Raw genomic sequence first — 19,577 nt, 5'->3', positions numbered from 1 at the left:
AGGTGGTTAGCCCTTTTCTAGAGGAATGCCAAGGGGCACAGAGGTGAGGCTATGCCCCAGAGCCCGGCTCTTTAATGTCCCTGACATCTAAAAGGCAGTGTCACTCATAAGGGCTCATGTCTCCCCATACCTGAGTGTATTCCCTATGTCCTAGATCAGGGCTGTCCAACCATAGGTTTTTATTGAAACAACAGACAATATATTTTGATTTGCCATTTCAGTGAGAGCTCTGCAGTAGGTCAGCTTAGTTTACTAAAGCATTTAGGTAAATTTCTATGCTTGTAAGCAAGCTGCATAAATCGCGCTGTGGGCAGCATGCAGCCTGGCATTTTGAACAGCCCTGTCCTAGATGTTGGGGAGGAGGGCACCACGTGTTGAGGGTCCAGGGAGAAAGACGTATGTGGGGGCAGGGGAAACACTAACCACCAGCTCCCCCTACAACTTCCCTGGGGTTGAGACAGACAAAATAGCCCTGGGTCTGCCATACGTATTGCTTTTCAGAAAAGGAATGCAGAGTCAGGGAAAGGAGGCAACTTGGAGAACAAGCTTTCTACAAAGCCAGTAGCCAAGAGGCCATCATCACACAACTCGATCTTTGTGCCTTTAAGCTAACCTAGTCCTTGGCAATGCCACCACTGGTTCTGAGGGCTGGAACCCAGAGGATTTAGCTTTCATCTTCAGCCCTGTGCATTTCATTTCTCCTGGTCGGCTTTCCCCATATGATGAAAAAATAAGTTGGACTAAGGAGCTCTTTCAGTTGTAGATCTACGATTCTAGTACCTTCTTGCATTTATATGATGACCCTTGGAATTTCATATTCAGTCTCCACAACTCGGAAATGTAACATACTTTTCAGACTTTCATTTTATAGAAGAAACAGGGTCAGAATCACGAATGTCACTAGTAATTAGGACTTGAGCATACATTGCATTTACCCCCCTCTGTGAGCCCTTCCCAGCAGGGCTCAACAGGGAGACCCATAAGGAGTCCTGAGTCCTCACTACGTGGCCCCGAACCAGGAAATCTACATAATGGGCACTGATGCCTCAGTTTCCCCATCAGTCAAACGGGAAGAACAAAAAAGTTCCTATCAAAAAGGTCCGTCACGTATGTCAAGGATCACAAGGAAGTTCAAGAATCTGGCAGCACTTTGACATTTTACGTGTTCACCACACAGGGGACCCGAATGGGTTTTGTGTTTCTCGGTGCAGACTACTGCTGATGAAGGTGCCTGCCTCTTACTTCAAGCCCATCGAGGTCTCAGTCAGCAGTGGGCCCTCCCCTGACAGTCCCTCCTCCCCGATACCCAGCCCGAGGCCACCAGACACTGGAGACAGAGCACAAAGCGGGAACTGACACATTTTTGGCTTTCCTATTTTTTTTTATTTTTTTTATTTTCCTGCAGACAAATTAAAAAAAAAAAAGGTTTTCTAGTTTATACCCGTAGCACATGAGAAGCAGCTTCATATAACCAGAAGGGGTTTGTTTTCATGAGATTACAGCAGCTGTCACAGGGTCCACCTAAAGAGGCCTGGCCCTCCCACGGGGCCTCTGGGAGGCCTGCCCAGGGCTGACAAAGTCACCTGTCCTGAAGAACCCCAAAGCTGACCAGGGTTTGCTAGAACAGCCAGTCATATATTGCTCCCTAAATGAAGCCCAGTGACAGTCAAAACCCTAACAGCCCTGCCAGGGGGTAGGAGATGGGGGCAACAGACGTCAGGGTACTGTTCTCTCCGTTCTGGCTGTGGCTCCCTGGTGGTTGGAGCTGTCAGTAGTTGTGGGGCAAAAAGGGATCTCTGTGTAGAAGAGGCAAAATAATGGGGTGAAAATTTGAGGACCTCTCCCAAAAAGGAAAGAGGTGGCCTGGGCGGTCTCCAGGGGAACCTCTTTTCCTGAATTGGCTACAAATCCAACATATTGGAAATTGTGTTCTAACCAGAAAATAAAATCCACCTCAAACATTCACAGCATTAAATAAATAGGACAAGGTCAGAAGGCTAGATTTTCACTAGTCATAATAAATCATCCTCCCATCACACCCATAGATCACCCCAAGTGAAGGGGGCAGCTGGATGAGGGAGGCAGAGAATGCTACAGTTTATGAACATGGGTGCGGAGCCCATTTCTCCCTGGGCCAGGGCAAGGTGGGTGTGAGGCAGCCTCATGTTGGACCCTTATTGCTGGTGGGGTGGGGGTGGGGGAAGAAACTTGCCTGCTCTCTCAACAGTCCCCAAAAAGGGGCTGGAGGAGGGGCCAGGGGGTTCACAGTACATGATCCATAGACATTGGAGGAGCCAAGTGGTTCAGCCCCCTGCATCCCTACACCAGGAAAAGGACTTGAGTCGGATGGTGTGGCTTTAAATGCCCGAGAGATCAGTTCCAGTCTGATTTCTTTAAATGGGGGTGAGCCTGGAGAGAGTCACTGTTGTTTGGCAGGGAGGGGAAGAAGAGATAGTTGACAAAGTTTATCGCTTAATTTCTAGAAAGGTCTTGCTTGCCTAACGGAGACTGTGGGAGAGGGAGGGGACACTGAAACCTGGCTTTGACAGAGAATAGTTTGGGGTAGAGGGACAGCAGGAGAGAAAGGGAGGGAAGAGGAGGAAGAGATGGGAGAAAAGGGAGACATCTTGGAAAAGATAGCAAAAGACAAGCCTCCAGTGCTTCTGTGGGCCCCGAGGGGGCCTTTACCAGTTTTCACACAGACTGCAGGAGAACAATCAGAAACAATAAATTAGGACTTCATGTTGCTATCATCATTTGGCATAACACAATCAGGCATTTTTTTTCTTGTTTTCTTTTCTTAAATATAAGGCAACTCGCCAACACATAATTTAAAAACCCAGTCTTCAGTCACATCGCCTCAGCTCACTAAGGGGGCAGCAGACCCAAACCCTCCAATCTTAAATGAGGACGTCACCAGCTCACACTGACCCCGAGATGCAGGAGTGGGGAAGCGGGGGAGGGGCAGGACGGAGAAGAGGCCAAACTGAGAAACTCGAAAAGAAAGGGGAGGGAAAAGGAAAACAAGGACAGACCGACTAGTGACTACAACTCAAAGGCAGGGAAAGACGAGTAAATTGTTACAAAGGAACGTCATCTACGTTTTCAGTGACTGAAACATTTTAAGTCTTTAGACAACTAGAAGCTACTTGATCGCAAAAGGTGTCAGTGTGTGTGTGTCTGTGCACACGTGCATGTATGTATGTGTGTGTGTGTGTGTGTGTGTGTGTGTGTGTGCGCGCGTGCGCGCTCGAGCACGCGCACTGGGCAAGATGATGGGCAGGGGAAGGTCTTTTCCAAATTCAGTAGGTCTCCAGATACTAAAACCATGCTCCTGTTGGTTTGGTAAAGAAAGAGTTCAGAGCTTAAGGCTTTGTGTTTGTTTTTTTTCTTTTCCTTCTTCTTTAAGCTGAGGGGCTGTGATACAAGGTGGCTAGGGGGTAGATGTGCCCTCGGGGCCACTCACACACAATGCTACTCAAACCCACACTACATTCATACAAAATATTACATTAAAACTTACAGTGGAGAGCAGTAGTCTTAGCCAGTGGACAGAGAAAGAACCAAATGCATTTTACTTTTTGTAGTTGGGGTGGGGGAGCTTGTTTTTAACTCCAAACTCCAGTGTGATCCTCCTTCATCCCAGGGAAGAATGGGTGCGTGAGAAGTCAGGTGATTGAGGAGGGACACGAATCCTTCTTTCAGGAGTGTTCTGCAACCCACTGCTCTTGAGAAGGAACAGGGGCAGGGCATCAGGTACGACCAGATTTTGGAAGGTCTTAGATTTGTGGTCCTTACCAGGCAGCATTTGAACACCTCCCATGCATGGTGATAACCCTGCCAAAGGCCCCAGTAGAGACCTTAAGTCAAACCAGAATCATGAGTTGGGGTGAGATGTTACAGAGTTTTCTGAGGGTCTAAGAAATCTAGTCCATTTGAAAGGGGAAAGGGAAGCAGAGAGAGGCCAAGCTCAGAAATTTTGGGTCTAGGGGGCCCATGTAGCCCAGTGGGCACCAATATCTAAGACAGGGGTTGTTGGTTTTTTTGTAGGGAGGATGTTGGTGGGGAGGAAGGCAAAGAATGGAAAGAGAAGAGATAGGACAGGAGGTTAAAACAAGAGAGCCAAGCTTACTGTGCCTTCTGGAGGAAGACAGGACATGCTAAGGCGTATGGGGGAAACTTATGGCGGGTGGGTGGTGAAACCAAGGAAAACCCTGTTCTGAGATGTCCTAAAACTGAAAAGCTGACACTGTGGGCAGTGGGCAGGAAGGTGAAGGATAAAGGGACCCACACTGTCAGGTGATAGCAGCCTTCCCCAGGGTAGTGAATTAGAAAGATCACAAAGGAGTTAAGAAAGTTAAAAACAATTCACTCCAAATTAAGACTAAACTATGTGTCTGTGTGTGTGCGTCTGTGTGTGTGTTTTGTGTATTTTGTGTCTCAACAGCAATGGCACCTATCTATAGCCAGGGTGCTGAATATGAAGATTTCGACTATCTGTAGGTTCTGGGGCCCGGCTGCCTGGGGGGCGGTGGGCCTTGCTCAGCATGGCCAGGCTCTGCTCACGGAAGCAGGCCGGCTGGAAGTCCCCACTTAGGTAATCCACTGTTTGCATCGAGTTGTTCTGGCCAGGCACTGTGCTGGCCGTGGCACCAGCACGATAGTGGGCCCCAGCAGCAGCACAGTCGAGGGGTGCACCTGTAGGCTGCCCACCATGGAAGGGCATGGCGAGGTCCTGTGAGCCGGAGCTGTCGCTGTTGGGTGTGGGCAGAATGTTGTTCCACAGGGGTTGGAAATAATGCCCATTGGGGTAGGCCAGGGGGGCCGCTGGGCCATTGACAGGTGGGGATGGGGTTGGCTTCTCCAAGGGTGGTTTCAGGTGGAAGGGCTGGCCCATGCAAAGTTCTTGTTGGTAAGTGGGAGCCTTGCCCGTAAAACCTGGCCCTGCCATTTCTCGCCCCGAAGGAAGCTTGCTTGCCAGGCCACTGGCAGAGCTGCCACCAGCCTCACTGCACATTTGCTGCAAGTGGGCCAACTGGTGCTGGTTCCAGGCCACTGGCTTGAGGTCGCTGGGGTAGCCGACTGTTGCCCGATTGATCCCCACCATAGGCAGGTTGACAGCACCAGTGGTGGGCATTGCTGTGGCAACAGTGTGCTCCCCGGGGTTGACCACACAGGAAGGCATCGGAGTAGGGACACTGTGGGTCGACACTCGAGTGCTTGCATTAATAAGCAGGCTGCGGCTGATGGGGCTGGGGTTGGCGATCTGCCCCTCACACACTGAGGTAGTGCTGATGCCTGCCCTCGTCTGGCAAAACTGGTTGATCTGGTGTACGATGCTGCTCAGGTCCGGGGGCTGGGTCTGCTGCAGAGTGGCTGCCATGGAGAGGGGAATGGTTGAGGTAGACACGGTCACATTCGGTGGGGCGTCTGCGTCTGGCATCTTCCGGCCTCCATGCAAACCTGGCTGCAGCAAGGGGTTGGGGGGGTGTTGCAGGCCCTGGTGAGCCATGGTTGGGGGGTGGGCCAGAGGCTGAGGGTGGCCCAGGCCCTGCTGGAGGCTCTGGGAATGGGACAGTGCCTGGGACTGTGGGATACCCTGAGGGTGTGGCAGCGTCTGGGGTGGGGCATGAGCCAGTGTCTGTGCGTGTTGTAGGGCCTGCTGGCGGGCCAGAGCCTGGGCCTGGGGATGGGTTAAAGTGCTAGGTGCGGCATACGGGGCCGACGGGGGGTTCATGATGGCCTCTGGGAGCAGTCGGGCACGGGAGCCGTCAAAGTCTTTGACGATGCTTTTGGCCGGCACTTTGACGATGGCGAGCAGACCGGCCTTGGCGGTGGCCTGGGCTGGGTAAGGGCTGTAGCGCTGGGTTGACGTGTCAAGTCCGTTCACAGTACGACGAATGTGTTTCCGCTGGGGAACCTTTACGCTGTTGGGGAAGATTTTTATAGTCAGTGGGTTGTTGGCGACCTTCTTAGCATACGCATCCAATTCGGCTGGGGTGGGGTAGTGAGCAGTTCTCATTTTCTGTGTAGTGTCCCCTGTAGACAGAGTGAGAGAGAAAAAGGGGAGTGGGGGGCAGGGGATGAGAGAGGGGAACAGGAGGACAGGGAAAGGACAGAGGAAGAGAGGAGCTCATCAGTGCCAAGGCAATCCAACTAGCCCCTCTGGCTTTGCCCACCTCAAAGCCCTGCACGACACCTGGAGAGCAGGTCACTCAAAGCAAGCATAAAGAATAGGAGAAAGGATTTCCCCACACCATGAGGTAGTTGTCCCAGGGCATGTCAGACCACACAAACTCCTGTGCAGGGCTTTTGAACAAGACTGGACTCTACACAGAATGCCATGCTAACAACCTCTGGCAGAAACAAACACAAAGGAAATGTTCCTATATTCTAGAGCCTGACTCAGAAGTAAGCTGCAAAGGCTGGGTGAGGTGGCTCATTCACACCTACATTGGGACTCCTGATGGAGGAGCCTGAGGGTGAAGGGAGGCAGCCATGGTCCAGGGAAGCTCTCAAGCTGCTCACTTTTCTACAAAAGGAAGTAATGGGAGCCTCGAGAGGGAGCTGTGGGACACCTCTACAAGCGGAAAGGCTTCACCTCTCCTTGAGAGCTCCGTGAGATGCTACAGTCCGAACAAGACAGTAGGAATGCCAAAGATGGGACACAGGCACTGTGTAAGCTCCCATTCACCCTCAGAGCCTCAGCTTCACTGCTGTCTGTACAAAAGCTTCTCTATGCCAGTGGGATGGCCAGGAGCAAAGAGAGGAGGCTTTTTTTTTAAGGGGGGGGGGTTTCATATTTCACAAGGAGAATCCTCTTGGTCAAACTGAGCCCTCGTTAGCTGCCATTTTTGCAATAGAGAAAAAACAATCTTTCTTCCTCTGGATAGACAGCAACACCTGCCTCCCACAGGGAAGAGAAGTGGTAGCTAGGGAGGGGCTGGGAGGGAGCGAGGCTCTAGAAGAACACCTTAGGGCTGGGGTCTCTGGAGGCATCAGCCTGTATGCTGCCAGGTTGCTCAGCCTCAATGCCCTCTCTTCTATCATCTCTCTTTGAGGTAGGGCTCCCTCCCCCTGAGTGCCCAATATCATGAAGTCTGTGGGATAGCCCAATGGAAAGAAGAGGTGTTTAATTACTGTTCAATGAATGATTAGACTGTGGAATGGCCTTAGAGTAGACCTCAACCCAGGTGGTCTGGCCTCAATCAGCACAAGCCCACTGTAGGGTTACGGCCTGAATAGCACTGGGCTCCAGAGCTGGGGGAAAAGGGTGACTCCCAGCCTCTGAGAAGCTCCCTTCTTCCTTCTAATCCTAACTGGCAGAATCTGCTCAAAAACTGCACGCTTTCCAAATAGGAAATTAGGTACATGGACAGGCAAGGACGCTAGGTTTAAAGCAGAATTTCCAATGGCAGGCATAGGAGGTGAAGGAGGGAAGGCATGGAGCCTTAGAACTAAGCCCAGGGCCACGCCAAAAGTAAGCGTTCAATGAAGTATTTGTTGGTTTCACCAATTTCGGAAAAGGGGGTATGTGTGCTAAGACTGAAAAAAAATTGTCCAGGGGGATGCAGCTCTCAAGAGGTAAAAGAATCCTACCTTATGCATCAAGTAGTGTAGCCTGTAGCAGAAAATGGGAAGTTAGCAGCTCTGCACACCTATGAGGTTGGAAATTCCAACTTAGCACCATGGCATAGGCTCAGTGGAAACAGCAATGCTTAGTTGCTAGTGGTCCCTCTGTTCCACCAGGCTACAGCACTCTGTCTCCTCCTGAGGGACCCTACAGACTGCAGGTTTGCTCCAAATGAGCCCAAACACTCATTAGTTTCCTTTGATGGCCTGGTTCAGAGAAACCTGGTCCTAGGGAGGGCAGTAATTACACACATGGATCCTTTTCTCCAGCCTTGGCTCCTCCATTAATTTCATCAGCAATTGCGGGGTGGGGGGAAGGAGGAGAGACAGACACCAACAGGAGGTAAGAGTTGGGGGTGGGGGCATGGGGAGGAAGAGTGGTCTGACAGTTAAGGACCAGGGGAGGAAGGCCACAGGCCATGAGGTCCAGAAAGGTCACAAGGGCAAGTTGAATTCAACAGACCAAGGAGAAGCTGCATCTTTTGTCTTCAGGAATCTACTTAAGGCCAGCTATTAGAAGCTAAACTTGATAAAGTAACCTGCCTAAGCACACAACACATGAGAAAATCCCTGTTTCATAAGGAACTCCTACTATGGTTTCTTCAAAGGCCATTGCAGAGCAGGCTTAGTAGATTCCAGGACCACAAACAGAGAGGTCACCTGAACAGGGGACAGGCAGGCCAATTCTGGGAAGAACTTTTTACAGTAGACCAATTCTCAATACACTGAATTAAAAGTCACCAGGATACTCTGTCAATCAAATTTAGTTTAGCTGGGATTTCTTACCTTTGGGGAAAGGTGGGTAGTGTTGACAAAAAAAGAGATGCATTTGCTTTTCTCTTTCTGTCTCGGGGAGGTGGGGGGGAACAGAGGGGGGAGGGGACCTATAGAGTCATGGGCAGGCAGCCTACTCCAAGAGGAATGAGGTCACTAGGAGCTTCAGAATTGGGCCTTCTGACTTCCAGTATATTAACTGCTCCTTTTCCTGGAGTTAAGAAATTACTGGTTCTTGCCTGTGTTTGATTTCAGAGGAAAAAAGCTGTGCCCAAATCGAATCTCCCAAATTCAGAGTTCTGCCTCTCCTTTGGAAGAGGCGGTTGAAGCTGAAAAGCGGGAGATGGCTTCCCCAGCTCCCATAGGAGGCACCCTGAATTTATTCAGATGTGACTTCAGAGCCCCTTCTGGCTGTTTCTCCTGCTTCTGCCAATAGCTTCTGCAGACGCCCCAAGAAGGCGGCCAAGTGGAAAGACAAGGTGCTCTATAGCCTTAGAAAATACATTTTTCAAAAAAAGATAAACATTTTGAAATGAAAATACAGTTTTATAATGAATCCTCTCTTAATCCTTTTGTATTTAAGTTCAAAATGAATAAAAAAAAGTTTAAAAAGAAGGAAAAAAACCACAGCAGCTACCAGTCAGTGTAGGTTAGGGTTAGCGATGAGGCATAAGAGGAGAGGATTAAACAGGAGGGAGAGTAATGAGGCTTCATCTAGAAGCCTGAAATCAATGTCTAAAATATAGTCGATTTGGGGATTCTCTAACTTCAGTCACTCCTGTTCCAGCGATGACCATGGAAGTGAGCAGAGGGGCATTGGTAGCTCATGGTGACAAAGTGGTTAAACTTTAAATGGTTAGACCCAAGTCCCTTTCCGGGAGGAGGGGAATTTCAAAATCACCTTGGTAGAAACCATAGTTTGACAAGCTATTGCTGCTTAAGGTTCCATTAAAAGCCACTACAGAAGAATAAGTCTGTTCAAGGAAAACAAAACCTGAGAGGAAGAGAGTTCTTACATCTTATTTCTTCTACTAACAGTTTACACTTTGTTGGGTTATGAGACAACCCTGGTTGATAAGGTCATTTGCACTGGTCATTTCCTACTATGCACAGAAAAGAAAGAAAAAGGCAGCTGTTTATGAAAAAATGTTCACTAATTCCTTGGCCACAAGACACTGGAATCACAAAAGTGTCTAGGACAGTATCTGGGGCCAAGACAAGTGCAAGGCACACAGCAGGTGCATATATGACATTAAACTAGCGAATCTTTCCAGGCGGGCCAATCTATCATGAATTGTAGCCTTTATTCAAAGGGAGACCATGTGGTCTGGCTCAAAAGGACCAGACGCACCAAGGATATGTGAAGCTCAAATGAGATAACATAAGGTGCTTTATCAGAGTGAGATAAAGGTGTACAGTTTAGAGGGTGCAAGAACTGAAAACAAATTTAGAGATCATCTGATAAATAGGGAAACAGAGGTCCACAGAAAACCTGCTCACGGCCATGGGCCATTTAATGGCAAAGATGGGCCAAGAACTCTGGGCCCCAAAAGCACAGCTAAACTATGGCAAGGATCTGAGTCTCACACAGTCTAGCACTTTGGAGGAGAGGGAGAACTCTGGTCTCAGGGCAGGGGAACCAGCTGAAACAGACAGGCACAAGAGTAAAACCAACAGCTGGCTATCCTTGGTACCATCACACAGAGAAGAGAAAGGGCAGAGGGAAGGACAGGTGCCCTATCACACAAGCAGTATTGTTATTTTTAAATCCTAGGGTATATGGAGATTTCTTTGGAGGGTGATGAGGATGGAGAATCTAGAAACTCTCTTTCCTGAGCAACTGTCTTTAAGAAGACTTGAATGACCAAAGTGACAGTGATGGGACAAGTGAAAACTTTGTTCCCTCTGGTGGATTGGTCTGGGCCTGAGGAAACAGAGGTCCCTCCAGCAGACCTACAGATTCTGGAAGGACCCTTGCACTGCTCCTCCTTCTTCCAAGGATCTTTCCCATGGGGCCTGCATCCTCTCCAGAAGGAAGCTGCCAGAGGGTCTGAAGAAATGTCAGAAAAGAGACTGCCACCTGGCCTATCTCCAACTTGGAAGCCAAGCAGGTGGTCACAAGCATTATAAAGCTATGGGGGCAGGGGAGTAAAGGTCAGGCTCAGAAAGGAGAGGACTTGAGTAAGAAAACTGTGCAGAAATTTAGAGGGATGTAGACTTCTGAAATTAAGAATTAAATTTCTGGAGGAAGGAAAACTTCTCAAGGTCCAAGTCTACTTCCCATTTCTGTGAAAAAAAAATGGAGGAAAAAGATTCAAGAAGATTACAAAGTGAGGACCAGATGAGAGACTCAAGAAGGAAAAGGCAAAAGTAGCTGACAAGGCAGAAAGAAAAGGTAAGTACACACATGGGTAGGGAAAGCTGGTCAAATAGACCAGTGACCATTCTGAGCGGGCAAGGGAAGCAGCTGTGGAGCTGCTGGGACTCAGGAAAGGGAGTGAGATGGGTCTGACAAGTGATTAAGAAGCTGCTCTGGGGAGAGGGAGAAAACTCCCAAGTAGTATCAATAAAGCAAGGGCAGAAATCTCCATCAGTATGGAGAAGGAGCAGGGTTAAGTGTTGCAGGAATTTCAATTGTTGCAACATGGCACAGACAAATCATGCGGAATCTGAAGCCCCAAAAGCTGGTTCGAATCCTGGCTCTTTGTGACCTCTGCAAAGTCACTCAACTTGTCTTGGTCTCAGTTTCCACACTAAGAGAAATGTGAAGCACAATGAAGGGTTTGGAGGAGATAAGCTCAGACCTCACATCTGTAAATCAGACTCCCTAAAATTGTGCAATGTTTCTATTTCTGACCCAGCCAAGAGACCCTGTTCCTTCCAAGTGTAAACTGGTCTCCTCCCAATGGTGAAGGGACTCCCAAGAACAGCCTCCACACTGAAGGTTAAGAACAATAGGTATTCCTAAAGAAGAGAAGAGGGAAATCAATGGGGGGAAAAGAGATCCAAGTTGGAAAAGGGCAAACTTGATCTTTGTCAGGTGGCTGGAGAGTAGAAAAATATTCTATGGAGGAGAAAGAAAAAGTAAAGTTGTACCATAAGGACAAAGTGGCTGCTTGTCTTCTAGGAAATCTTTACAGCCCTCAGAGAAGCTGTCATATGAAAGACCACCCAGAAAGGGGAAGAAGAGAAAAGAAGGTGGGGTTCCTTGCCCTGCCCTTCCCTCCCATCAACATCTCCCTTGAGATAACTATTTGTCCACCTGGTCATTAACGGTCTTCCCAAGACATTAATCCAAGACAGAAAAGAGAATATTCTCACGCTTCCCGCACTGAATGAAAACTATCTCCTGGTGATTCATGAACACAGAGGTACTGCGCAAAGGAACCTAAAAATGTTGCCAATAGTTGTTAAGTCTTAGCAAGAAAATGAAAACTACAGAAACATAGGTTACCTGCCTATAGTCATATGAAAAAATGCTCTAAATCATTATTGATTAGAGAAACACAAATTAAAACAATTCTGAGGTGCCACCTCACACCTATCAGATTGGCTAATATGACAAAAAAAAGGGGAAATGACAAATGCTGGAAAAATGTGGGAAAACTGGAACATTAATGCATTTTTGGTGGAGTTTTGAACTGATTCAACCATTCTAGAGAGCAATTTGGAGCTATGCCTAAAGGGCAACCAAACTGTGCACACCCTTTGATCCAGTAACAACACTCACTAGGTCTTATATGCCAAAGAGATCATAAAAAAGAGAAAAGGACCTACATGTACAAAAATATTTATAGCAGCTCTTTTTGTGGTGGCAAAGAATTGGAAATTGAGGGAATGCCCATCAATTAGGGAATGGCTGAACAAGTTGTGGTATATTTATATAATGGAATACTATTTTTGTATAAGAAATGATGAGCAGGTGGATTTCAGAAAAAACTTGGGAAGACTTACATGAACTGATGCTGAACAAAGTGAGTAGAACCAGAAGAACATTGTACATAGTAATACTGTGCAATGATCAACCTTGATAGGCTTAGCTCTTCTCAACAATGTAATGATTTAAGACAATTCTAAAGGACCCATGATGGAAAATGCTTCCACATCCAGAGAAAGAACTCTGGAGTCTGAATGCAGATTGAAGCAGACTATTTTTTCTCTCTTTTTTTGCTTTTTTCCTTCTTGTGGTTTTTGTTCTGATTCTTCTTTCACAACATGACTAATGTGGAAATATGTTCAATATGACTGTACATGTATAGCCTATACCAGACTGCATGCCATTTTAGAGGAAGGGAGAGAGAAAAAAATGGGAACTCAAAATCTTGTAAAAGGGAATGGTAAAACTGTCTTTGCATGTAATTGGAAAAAAATGAAATACTATTAAGCGGGGGAAAAAAAGAATAGGTTACATTTTCCTCACTGATGGCCACTGAAATCAAGGGATAAAGAAGACAGAAATTAGTTTGAGAAGTAAACAGCTGGCTAAAAAGGTAGATTTTGAGAACAGGATTTGGACTACTGGACCTTGGCTTAAAGATGACATATTCCTTACCCTCACAAAGGTTAATAAGAATATGGTTGCCTGGTGTCTTGAAAATCTAATGGAGAGAGGAAGGGAGTAGCTTTAAGGTGGAAGGAAAGATGACTTGCCTATGTACATCCCCAAAGCTAGATACTATAGAGAGTAGCTGTGATAAAAGAAAGTTCACAGGAGACAAAATCCAAAGAAGTCATAAGCAGTAAAGCCCATGACTTCAAATGTCTGTATTTTTAATGTCCAAGTTTAAACAGGCAAGAGGACCTGATGGTACTAATACAAGGAGGAAAGTCTGACCTCCTAACTATCACTGAGTCTTAGTAAGATAAAACCCAACATTGGCATATAGCTCTGGAAGGATATTGTTTTCAGAAGAAAGAGAACAAGTGAACAGAGTAGGAGAGTATGACAGCGTGACAGCATACTCAATCTTGGGAAATCCAGGCAAGGGAGTGGGAGGAGGTAGAGTGTGACAGAAGAGTGTCTAAGTGCAGATTGGCAAAGGGATAAAAAGAAAATAAAAAGAAAATTTTTGTTAAAGGCATATTCCAGACCACCTAGACAGAAAGCAGAAATAAAGGAGTTAGGGAAACAGAATATAGTAGTGATGGAAGACTGGAAATGACCAGACATCTAGACAAAAGCAGCTCAGGCTGACTTGACCGATCAAGAATTTTGTCCTTCAAAAGACAAAGAAAACCAAACAAGTGCAAAATCTATATCAGATCTAATTTTCATGAACAGAGAGGAACAGATATCTGGTGTAGAAAATGATGAATACATTGGGGCCAAATGGCTATTCACTTTTGGATTTTGTGATGGAGAAGAAAAGTGGGAATTCTCCAAAATATACTCTAAATTTTGGGGGAAAGATTTTAAAGGGTTCACAGAAAAGTAAGTAGGATCCCATGCATGGACTCAAATTCTACAAGGGAAAACATCCTAGAAATGATCCACATGCAACAGGTCCTGAAAAAGAACCAGAGATGTGACTGCTGAGTTATCATGACATCTGAAAGATCCTAGGAAACCTGAGAGTGGTTAGCTACCCTGCAGGCCTAGAGAAGGACAAACATCTTGATTTTCCAAAAAGAAAAAAAACCATTTGTGAACATTAGTGAACACTACTTCAATTCCTGGCGAAATTCTAGAAAGGATCATTAGTTCTAGATGGTTACTAAACATCCAGACACTCACTAAAGGTGGGACTTATTCCCCTTGTCCCCTAGAAAAGGAAGTAATTAACTACCATATTAATTTACACTTGAAAGGGCCAATGAACTAGTGGATCAGGAAAATTTCATATATAAAACCAAGATTTTAGCACAGCATTTGTCACATATATTAATTTTGTGTAAAAGATGGAGAAAGGTAGATGACACAATAACACAATTAAGTGGATTTCAAACAGGTCAAAGAGAATTACAGCTGTCTAAGAGTTTAATGTCAATCTGGCTGAGGGCCCTGTGCACTGTAACATTTTTCATCAGTGACTTGGATGATCAAGGCATAGATGGAAGACTCAACAAATGAGATGATAACATCTCATCCTATTAGCTAAGGGATAACTGACAGGAGAATAAGGATCCAAAACCTGTGACATGGTAGCACAACAGTGACAGAATTCAATGATGGTAAATGTAACATCTGATACAGGTTAAAAAGCAACTCTTAGCAATATGGCATAATGCAAAGAAGCTAAAATGGCCACACTCTTTGACCCAGAGACTCCATTACTGGGCTTATGATTCAAAGAAGACATTGATAACAAGAAAGCTTATAGACACAAGCATATTTCTAGGAGTACTTTTTGTGAAAGAAAAAAGTAGAAACAAGGTAGATGTCCATCAACTGAGGAAGACTAACAAACGGTGGTCCATGAATGTAACAGAACATTACTGTGTGCTAAGAAAGGCCAAATGTGACAAACAGAGAAGCACGGGCAGAGCTATCTGAGCTGATGCAGAGAAGTAAGCAGAAGCAAAACATATACGATGATTACAATAAAGTAAACAAAACGAGGAGAGAGGGCCACGAGCGTTGCATACTGCACGTATTTGCAGACTTTTTCAGTGTAATGATCAGTTAATGTTGATTTTTTTCCGGTCTTTCTATTGGATGGCTCACCAGGAGCGGAAAAGGGAAGGATACTGAGGAAAGATTCCATAATTCCAAGGTTAGGAAAGCACAGGCAGACAGTAGTTTGTCAGCTAGAGATCAGGAGATTTTTAGGGGAGTTGGCAGTAGGATGTGGCAACCAAAGAAGGAAATGTAATCTTGAGAGGCATTAAGGATGGCACAGGCTCCAGGAGAAGTGAAAGGATGGTACCTTTGCTGGGTGAGGTGCACAGTTTGGGGAATCACAGCATGAAGGCAATGAGAGGCTGGAGGGCAATCAGGACAGTGAGAACTTGAGTCCCATGTCCCAAGAAAATCAGTTGAAGGAAGCTGACGTGGTTAGGCTGGAGAAGAAGTCTCTGTCAGGGCATAAGAGCTGTCTTTAAGTGTATAAAAGGCAATCATATGGAAGAGAGATTCGACTTGTCCTATTTGGCCATAAAGAGCCGAGCTAGAAACAACTAAAGGAATTAAATTTTGGCTCACTGTCAGGAGAAACTTTCTAACCATCTGAGTGTCCAAAAGAGAAACAGGCTGCCTACCACATGGTGGTGGATTCCCCCCCTTGGAGGTCTTCACTTTGTGGGGTAAGTTATCCTTTCAGGCAAGGATGACAGGAATCAAGACCTTTTCCAACAACAAAATTCTGTGATCCTATGTGAGGAAAGAACCTTCTACCATTTAACTATTCACTGTGTAAATAAATAGGTTGGGGATGCCAAACCTTGCTTCACTGTGTCACAAAACTACAAAATGAGTTGTCCCACCATGGAGCAGAGCTAATTTCATTAACCACACACAGACTTCGCATTGTGATTAACCAGCACCTGGCTGGCCTGGGACTAATTTAATTTGTTTCTGGAAGAGGAAAGGTACCTCTGACAAAACTCACAGAGAGCTATAGAGTTTTCCCACAGCCTGGCACAGATGAAGCTGATCCTTTTGGATACAAGGAAAAAATAACGATAAGAGATATCCACAACCGAAATGGGCTGCATGGGTGAGCAATAAAATCCTACTGGAGGTCTCTGCTTAAAAGTTCCATGAGTTAACTTGAGGGGCTCTATGATTCTTTCATGCTCCGAGTCCTTTCCCTTGGAGTCAGTGGCCAGTCAGCCCCAGACAAGCTCTAATAAGTGTTCAAATAAGTAAGGGGATAGCCAGGGGTTTAAAGCAAGAACAACCCTTAACTGTCGCAGGGAGGCAGCTCCCAAATATGTCCAGATAAGTGTCATTCTGCTTTCCAAGTCTGCATGGCTCTACCCCCAACACATAAGGAGCAAGGTCAAGGGAAGGGAGGCCAACAGCACAAATAGTATCTCCAGGCGCCCTGATTTGCACTCTCTGCTTCTACCAACTTGACACAGTGGAGCCCACAGTGCAGTTCTTCTCTAGGGTCATTCCCTCACTCCCAAACAAAGCATCTGCCATGTTGTTGTTCAGCTGTATCTGATTCTTCATGACCTCATTTGGGATTTTCTTGGCAAAGATTCTGGAGTGATTTGCCATTTCCTTCTCCAGCTCATTTTACAGATGAGCAAACTGAAGCAAGCAGGGTTAAGTGACTTGCCCAGGGTCACACACTGAGTGTGAACCCAGGAAATCGAATATTCCTGACTCAGGCTGGCATTAAATAAGGTCTGGAAATTTTTCCATCACAGTAGATCTCACTGAAACCTACAGGGTGTCCCTCATGCTGCTGGTGTATGATTGGCAGCTGTTTCCTCGCTGTTATCCACAAGCCAGGTTAAACATGTGGGGGAGATTTGGCTCTCAGTTGTGGCCACACAACTTACATTTCTGAAGTCCAGTGTTCATCTGCGTGTGAGAGAGAAGCTGAAAAGACAGGTCAGTTGGCCCAGGCAGACAGGCTAGCATGGCAGACCAGCATCAACATAACATGTGGCAGTCACTCACACTATAAGAAAAGAAAACACAGTCAGGATGCAAAAGGAAACAAATATTAATTAGCAAGTACCTGGGAAAGGCTGGGTCACATTCATTCCTAGGTTGTATGCCCAGGCCTCAGGATTTTCCAAATATGCCATTTAATTAGCAGTATGCTGATACATCTAACTGCAATAACAAGTTGGCCCCCAAGTGTTACTACGGTTAAAGGGACATTTCCAATAGTACAGCTGTGTGCTCAAGAGTGGAAAAACTGGAAAATGACTACCTGTCCACACGGTTAAAAGACAAGTATCATTCCTTCTGGAGGCAGATTATCCCTATCCTCCTCACCCACCAATGGGCCCAATTCAGCATTTGTGCTTCCTGTTGTCTGCCCCAACTAAAACATGAACTTCCAATTCTGGAACCCCTTGGTTATTTTGGATAGGGGCTCCTGATGCTGCCAGAGAATGGCCACAGGGCCAGGGCCATAGACAGCACCATCTTATTGTGGCCAATTTTGATTGGCTAAGGAGATTTTTCCTCCCCAAAAAAGAACAAGGTCCTTTGGGGGGGGGGGATGGACAGGGACAGGATGGACAGACGGACCCCAGTTTCAGTATCCTGCCTCAAATTATCTGTAGCATTAGGGAGAATGTCAATACTTCTTGTAGTCAGGAAGTGGATTGTTTTTCTAAGGCCACCTCCTGACTGCTTGTGACCTTTAAAAGCCAAACAACTGTTAAGTGGGAGAAGGCCCAGCTTTGTTCACAAATGAGTAAATCGAGTCTGGGGATTCTCTCATCCCCACTTGTCTGTCCCATATTTAAAAATGGCCTTTCAGGGCAAAGAGACCTCTTGGTACTCAGAATGAGGCAACACACTTATCTTATTTGTGTCCCTGTTCAGCTTCCAACTGAGATGGACAAAGCTGAAAGTCTCTGCAACCAAAAAATGCTAAGGGAAAAACATGGGAGCATAGTCAGCAAAAGGCCTCTATGGAACACATAACCTGACAAACTGACAAGGTAACATATCTACAGAGGGCAAGGATGAATCCTGGCCTGTCATCAGCTCAAATTTCCTCCTGTAGGGGCACTCTTGGCAAAGATAAGGGCTTTCTTTACACTGTAAGGTAATCTGGTTCCTCAGATGGAAGCACTAAGTTGGAAATTTCTTCCCCCAACAACAAAGCCAGAAAGTTAGGGAAATGCTGGGGAAAGTCCAAAGGTTAAAATTACAACAATGCGAAACAACCCCACCCCACCTCCCAATATATCCTGGGAATAAAAATCAATTTTATCAGAAGGCTCTTTGTAACGTTTGGGACGTTGCTTTGTAAAAGAGTGCTCAAGCTGAGTTTTAAGACAGGAACTATAAAAATGAATTAAAGATCACGTGCCTCACAAGGAATGCAACTAACAGAAATCTGGCTTTTTAGGGCTGGGGGTGACTGGAAAGACAGGAAGTCCAAGTGTTCCCCATAGCAGCAAGTTGGAGTACAGAGGTTCAAAATCCCTGTTGATGGGGAAAGTAAGTAGGAGCATCAAGCACTTGTCCTCCTGTCTATATCTGAATCCAGTCAAGAGCAAATGCCAATCAGGAAGTGAGAATATTCAGTCAATTCTAGAACTTTCAGGAGCAATGGTTAACAACCTCAGGAGAGAGGAAACAGAGCAGTGAAGTCAGTGATACTGACCTTATGAAGAGGGTGCTCTAATCCCAAAAGTAAAGATGAGTGATAGGGAAAATAATAGCTACATACCATAACCTATAAGCCTTAGAGGTTAACAATGGGTCTAGGTTCTAGGAGCAAGGTAACATGACTTGGTATTGTGGCCTCAGGGCCCCTTTACACCCTTAATTATTAAGCACTCAAAAGAGCTTCTGTTTGTGTGGCTTTTATCTACAGATACTTACTGTATTATAAGTGAAAACACCTTAATATTATCAGAAAATGGTTTGGGCCCTCCCCATTCCCACCTGGAGAACCAGCTGAGTGGACAGAGCTTTGGAATCAGGAAGACCTAATTCCAGTCCTCCCTCTGATATAGCCATACTCGTGATGCTACCACAGGCTAGCTGCAAGCTCTTTACCCAACTCTCTCTGACTATCTGGTACAGACTTGCAGCTCCACACTGAGGTGCTCCCCACCATCAAAGGTCTATAGAAACAACCTCAGAAAGGAAACCGAGTGAATCCAAGTCTATCATTCCTCAGCTATTTCATCTTTGAAAAACACCAGTTTGGACAACTACAATTCTACCATAATCAGAATTGGTTAAAGTCTTTCTATTTGGGTACCACCTCTTTTCACCAAATTGGACTCAGATCATGAAAGCTATTGGAGCTATGGATGCAACTAAATAGGGTTGTGCAAATTCATTAGTCTTGAAGGGAAGGATTATCTGAGGCAGAGGAGAGGAAGGAATGCATTCGAGGCATGAGGGACAACCCAAGCAAAGCCACTGGAGACAGGACATTGAACAGCAAGAAGAACAGCTTTGATGGGCTGTAGAGCTCTTGAAGGGGAATAAATATACAATAAGGCTAGAAATGGTCAGAACCTAGTTGTTAAGAAGACTTTAAAAGCCAAACAAATCAACTAGGATTTATTAAGTGTCC

General features: G+C 46.0%; 1 protein-coding gene across 2 annotated transcripts in view; it reads right to left on the bottom strand.

Moving 5' to 3' along the window:
* Positions 1 to 1,371: 1,371 nt before the first annotated feature.
* The window catches only part of FAM222B (family with sequence similarity 222 member B), a 68,266-nt gene continuing 50,060 nt past the window's right edge, over positions 1,372 to 19,577 (bottom strand). For both annotated transcript variants that reach the window (XM_036767884.1, XM_036767883.1), the window contains exons 2-3: positions 16,858 to 16,979; positions 1,372 to 6,039 (exon numbers count right to left, since the gene is read on the bottom strand). In XM_036767884.1, the coding sequence (XP_036623779.1) occupies positions 4,457 to 6,039; positions 16,858 to 16,939 (1,665 nt within the window). In that variant the 5' untranslated portion in view covers positions 16,940 to 16,979 and the 3' untranslated portion in view covers positions 1,372 to 4,456. The remainder of the gene's footprint in view (positions 6,040 to 16,857; positions 16,980 to 19,577) is intronic.

The sequence above is a fragment of the Trichosurus vulpecula genome, chromosome 7 (assembly GCF_011100635.1).
Source record: "Trichosurus vulpecula isolate mTriVul1 chromosome 7, mTriVul1.pri, whole genome shotgun sequence".
Lineage (NCBI taxonomy): Eukaryota > Metazoa > Chordata > Mammalia > Diprotodontia > Phalangeridae > Trichosurus > Trichosurus vulpecula.
The sequence above is the reverse complement of the archived record's forward strand: the minus strand, read 5'-3'. Positions and strand labels throughout refer to the sequence as shown.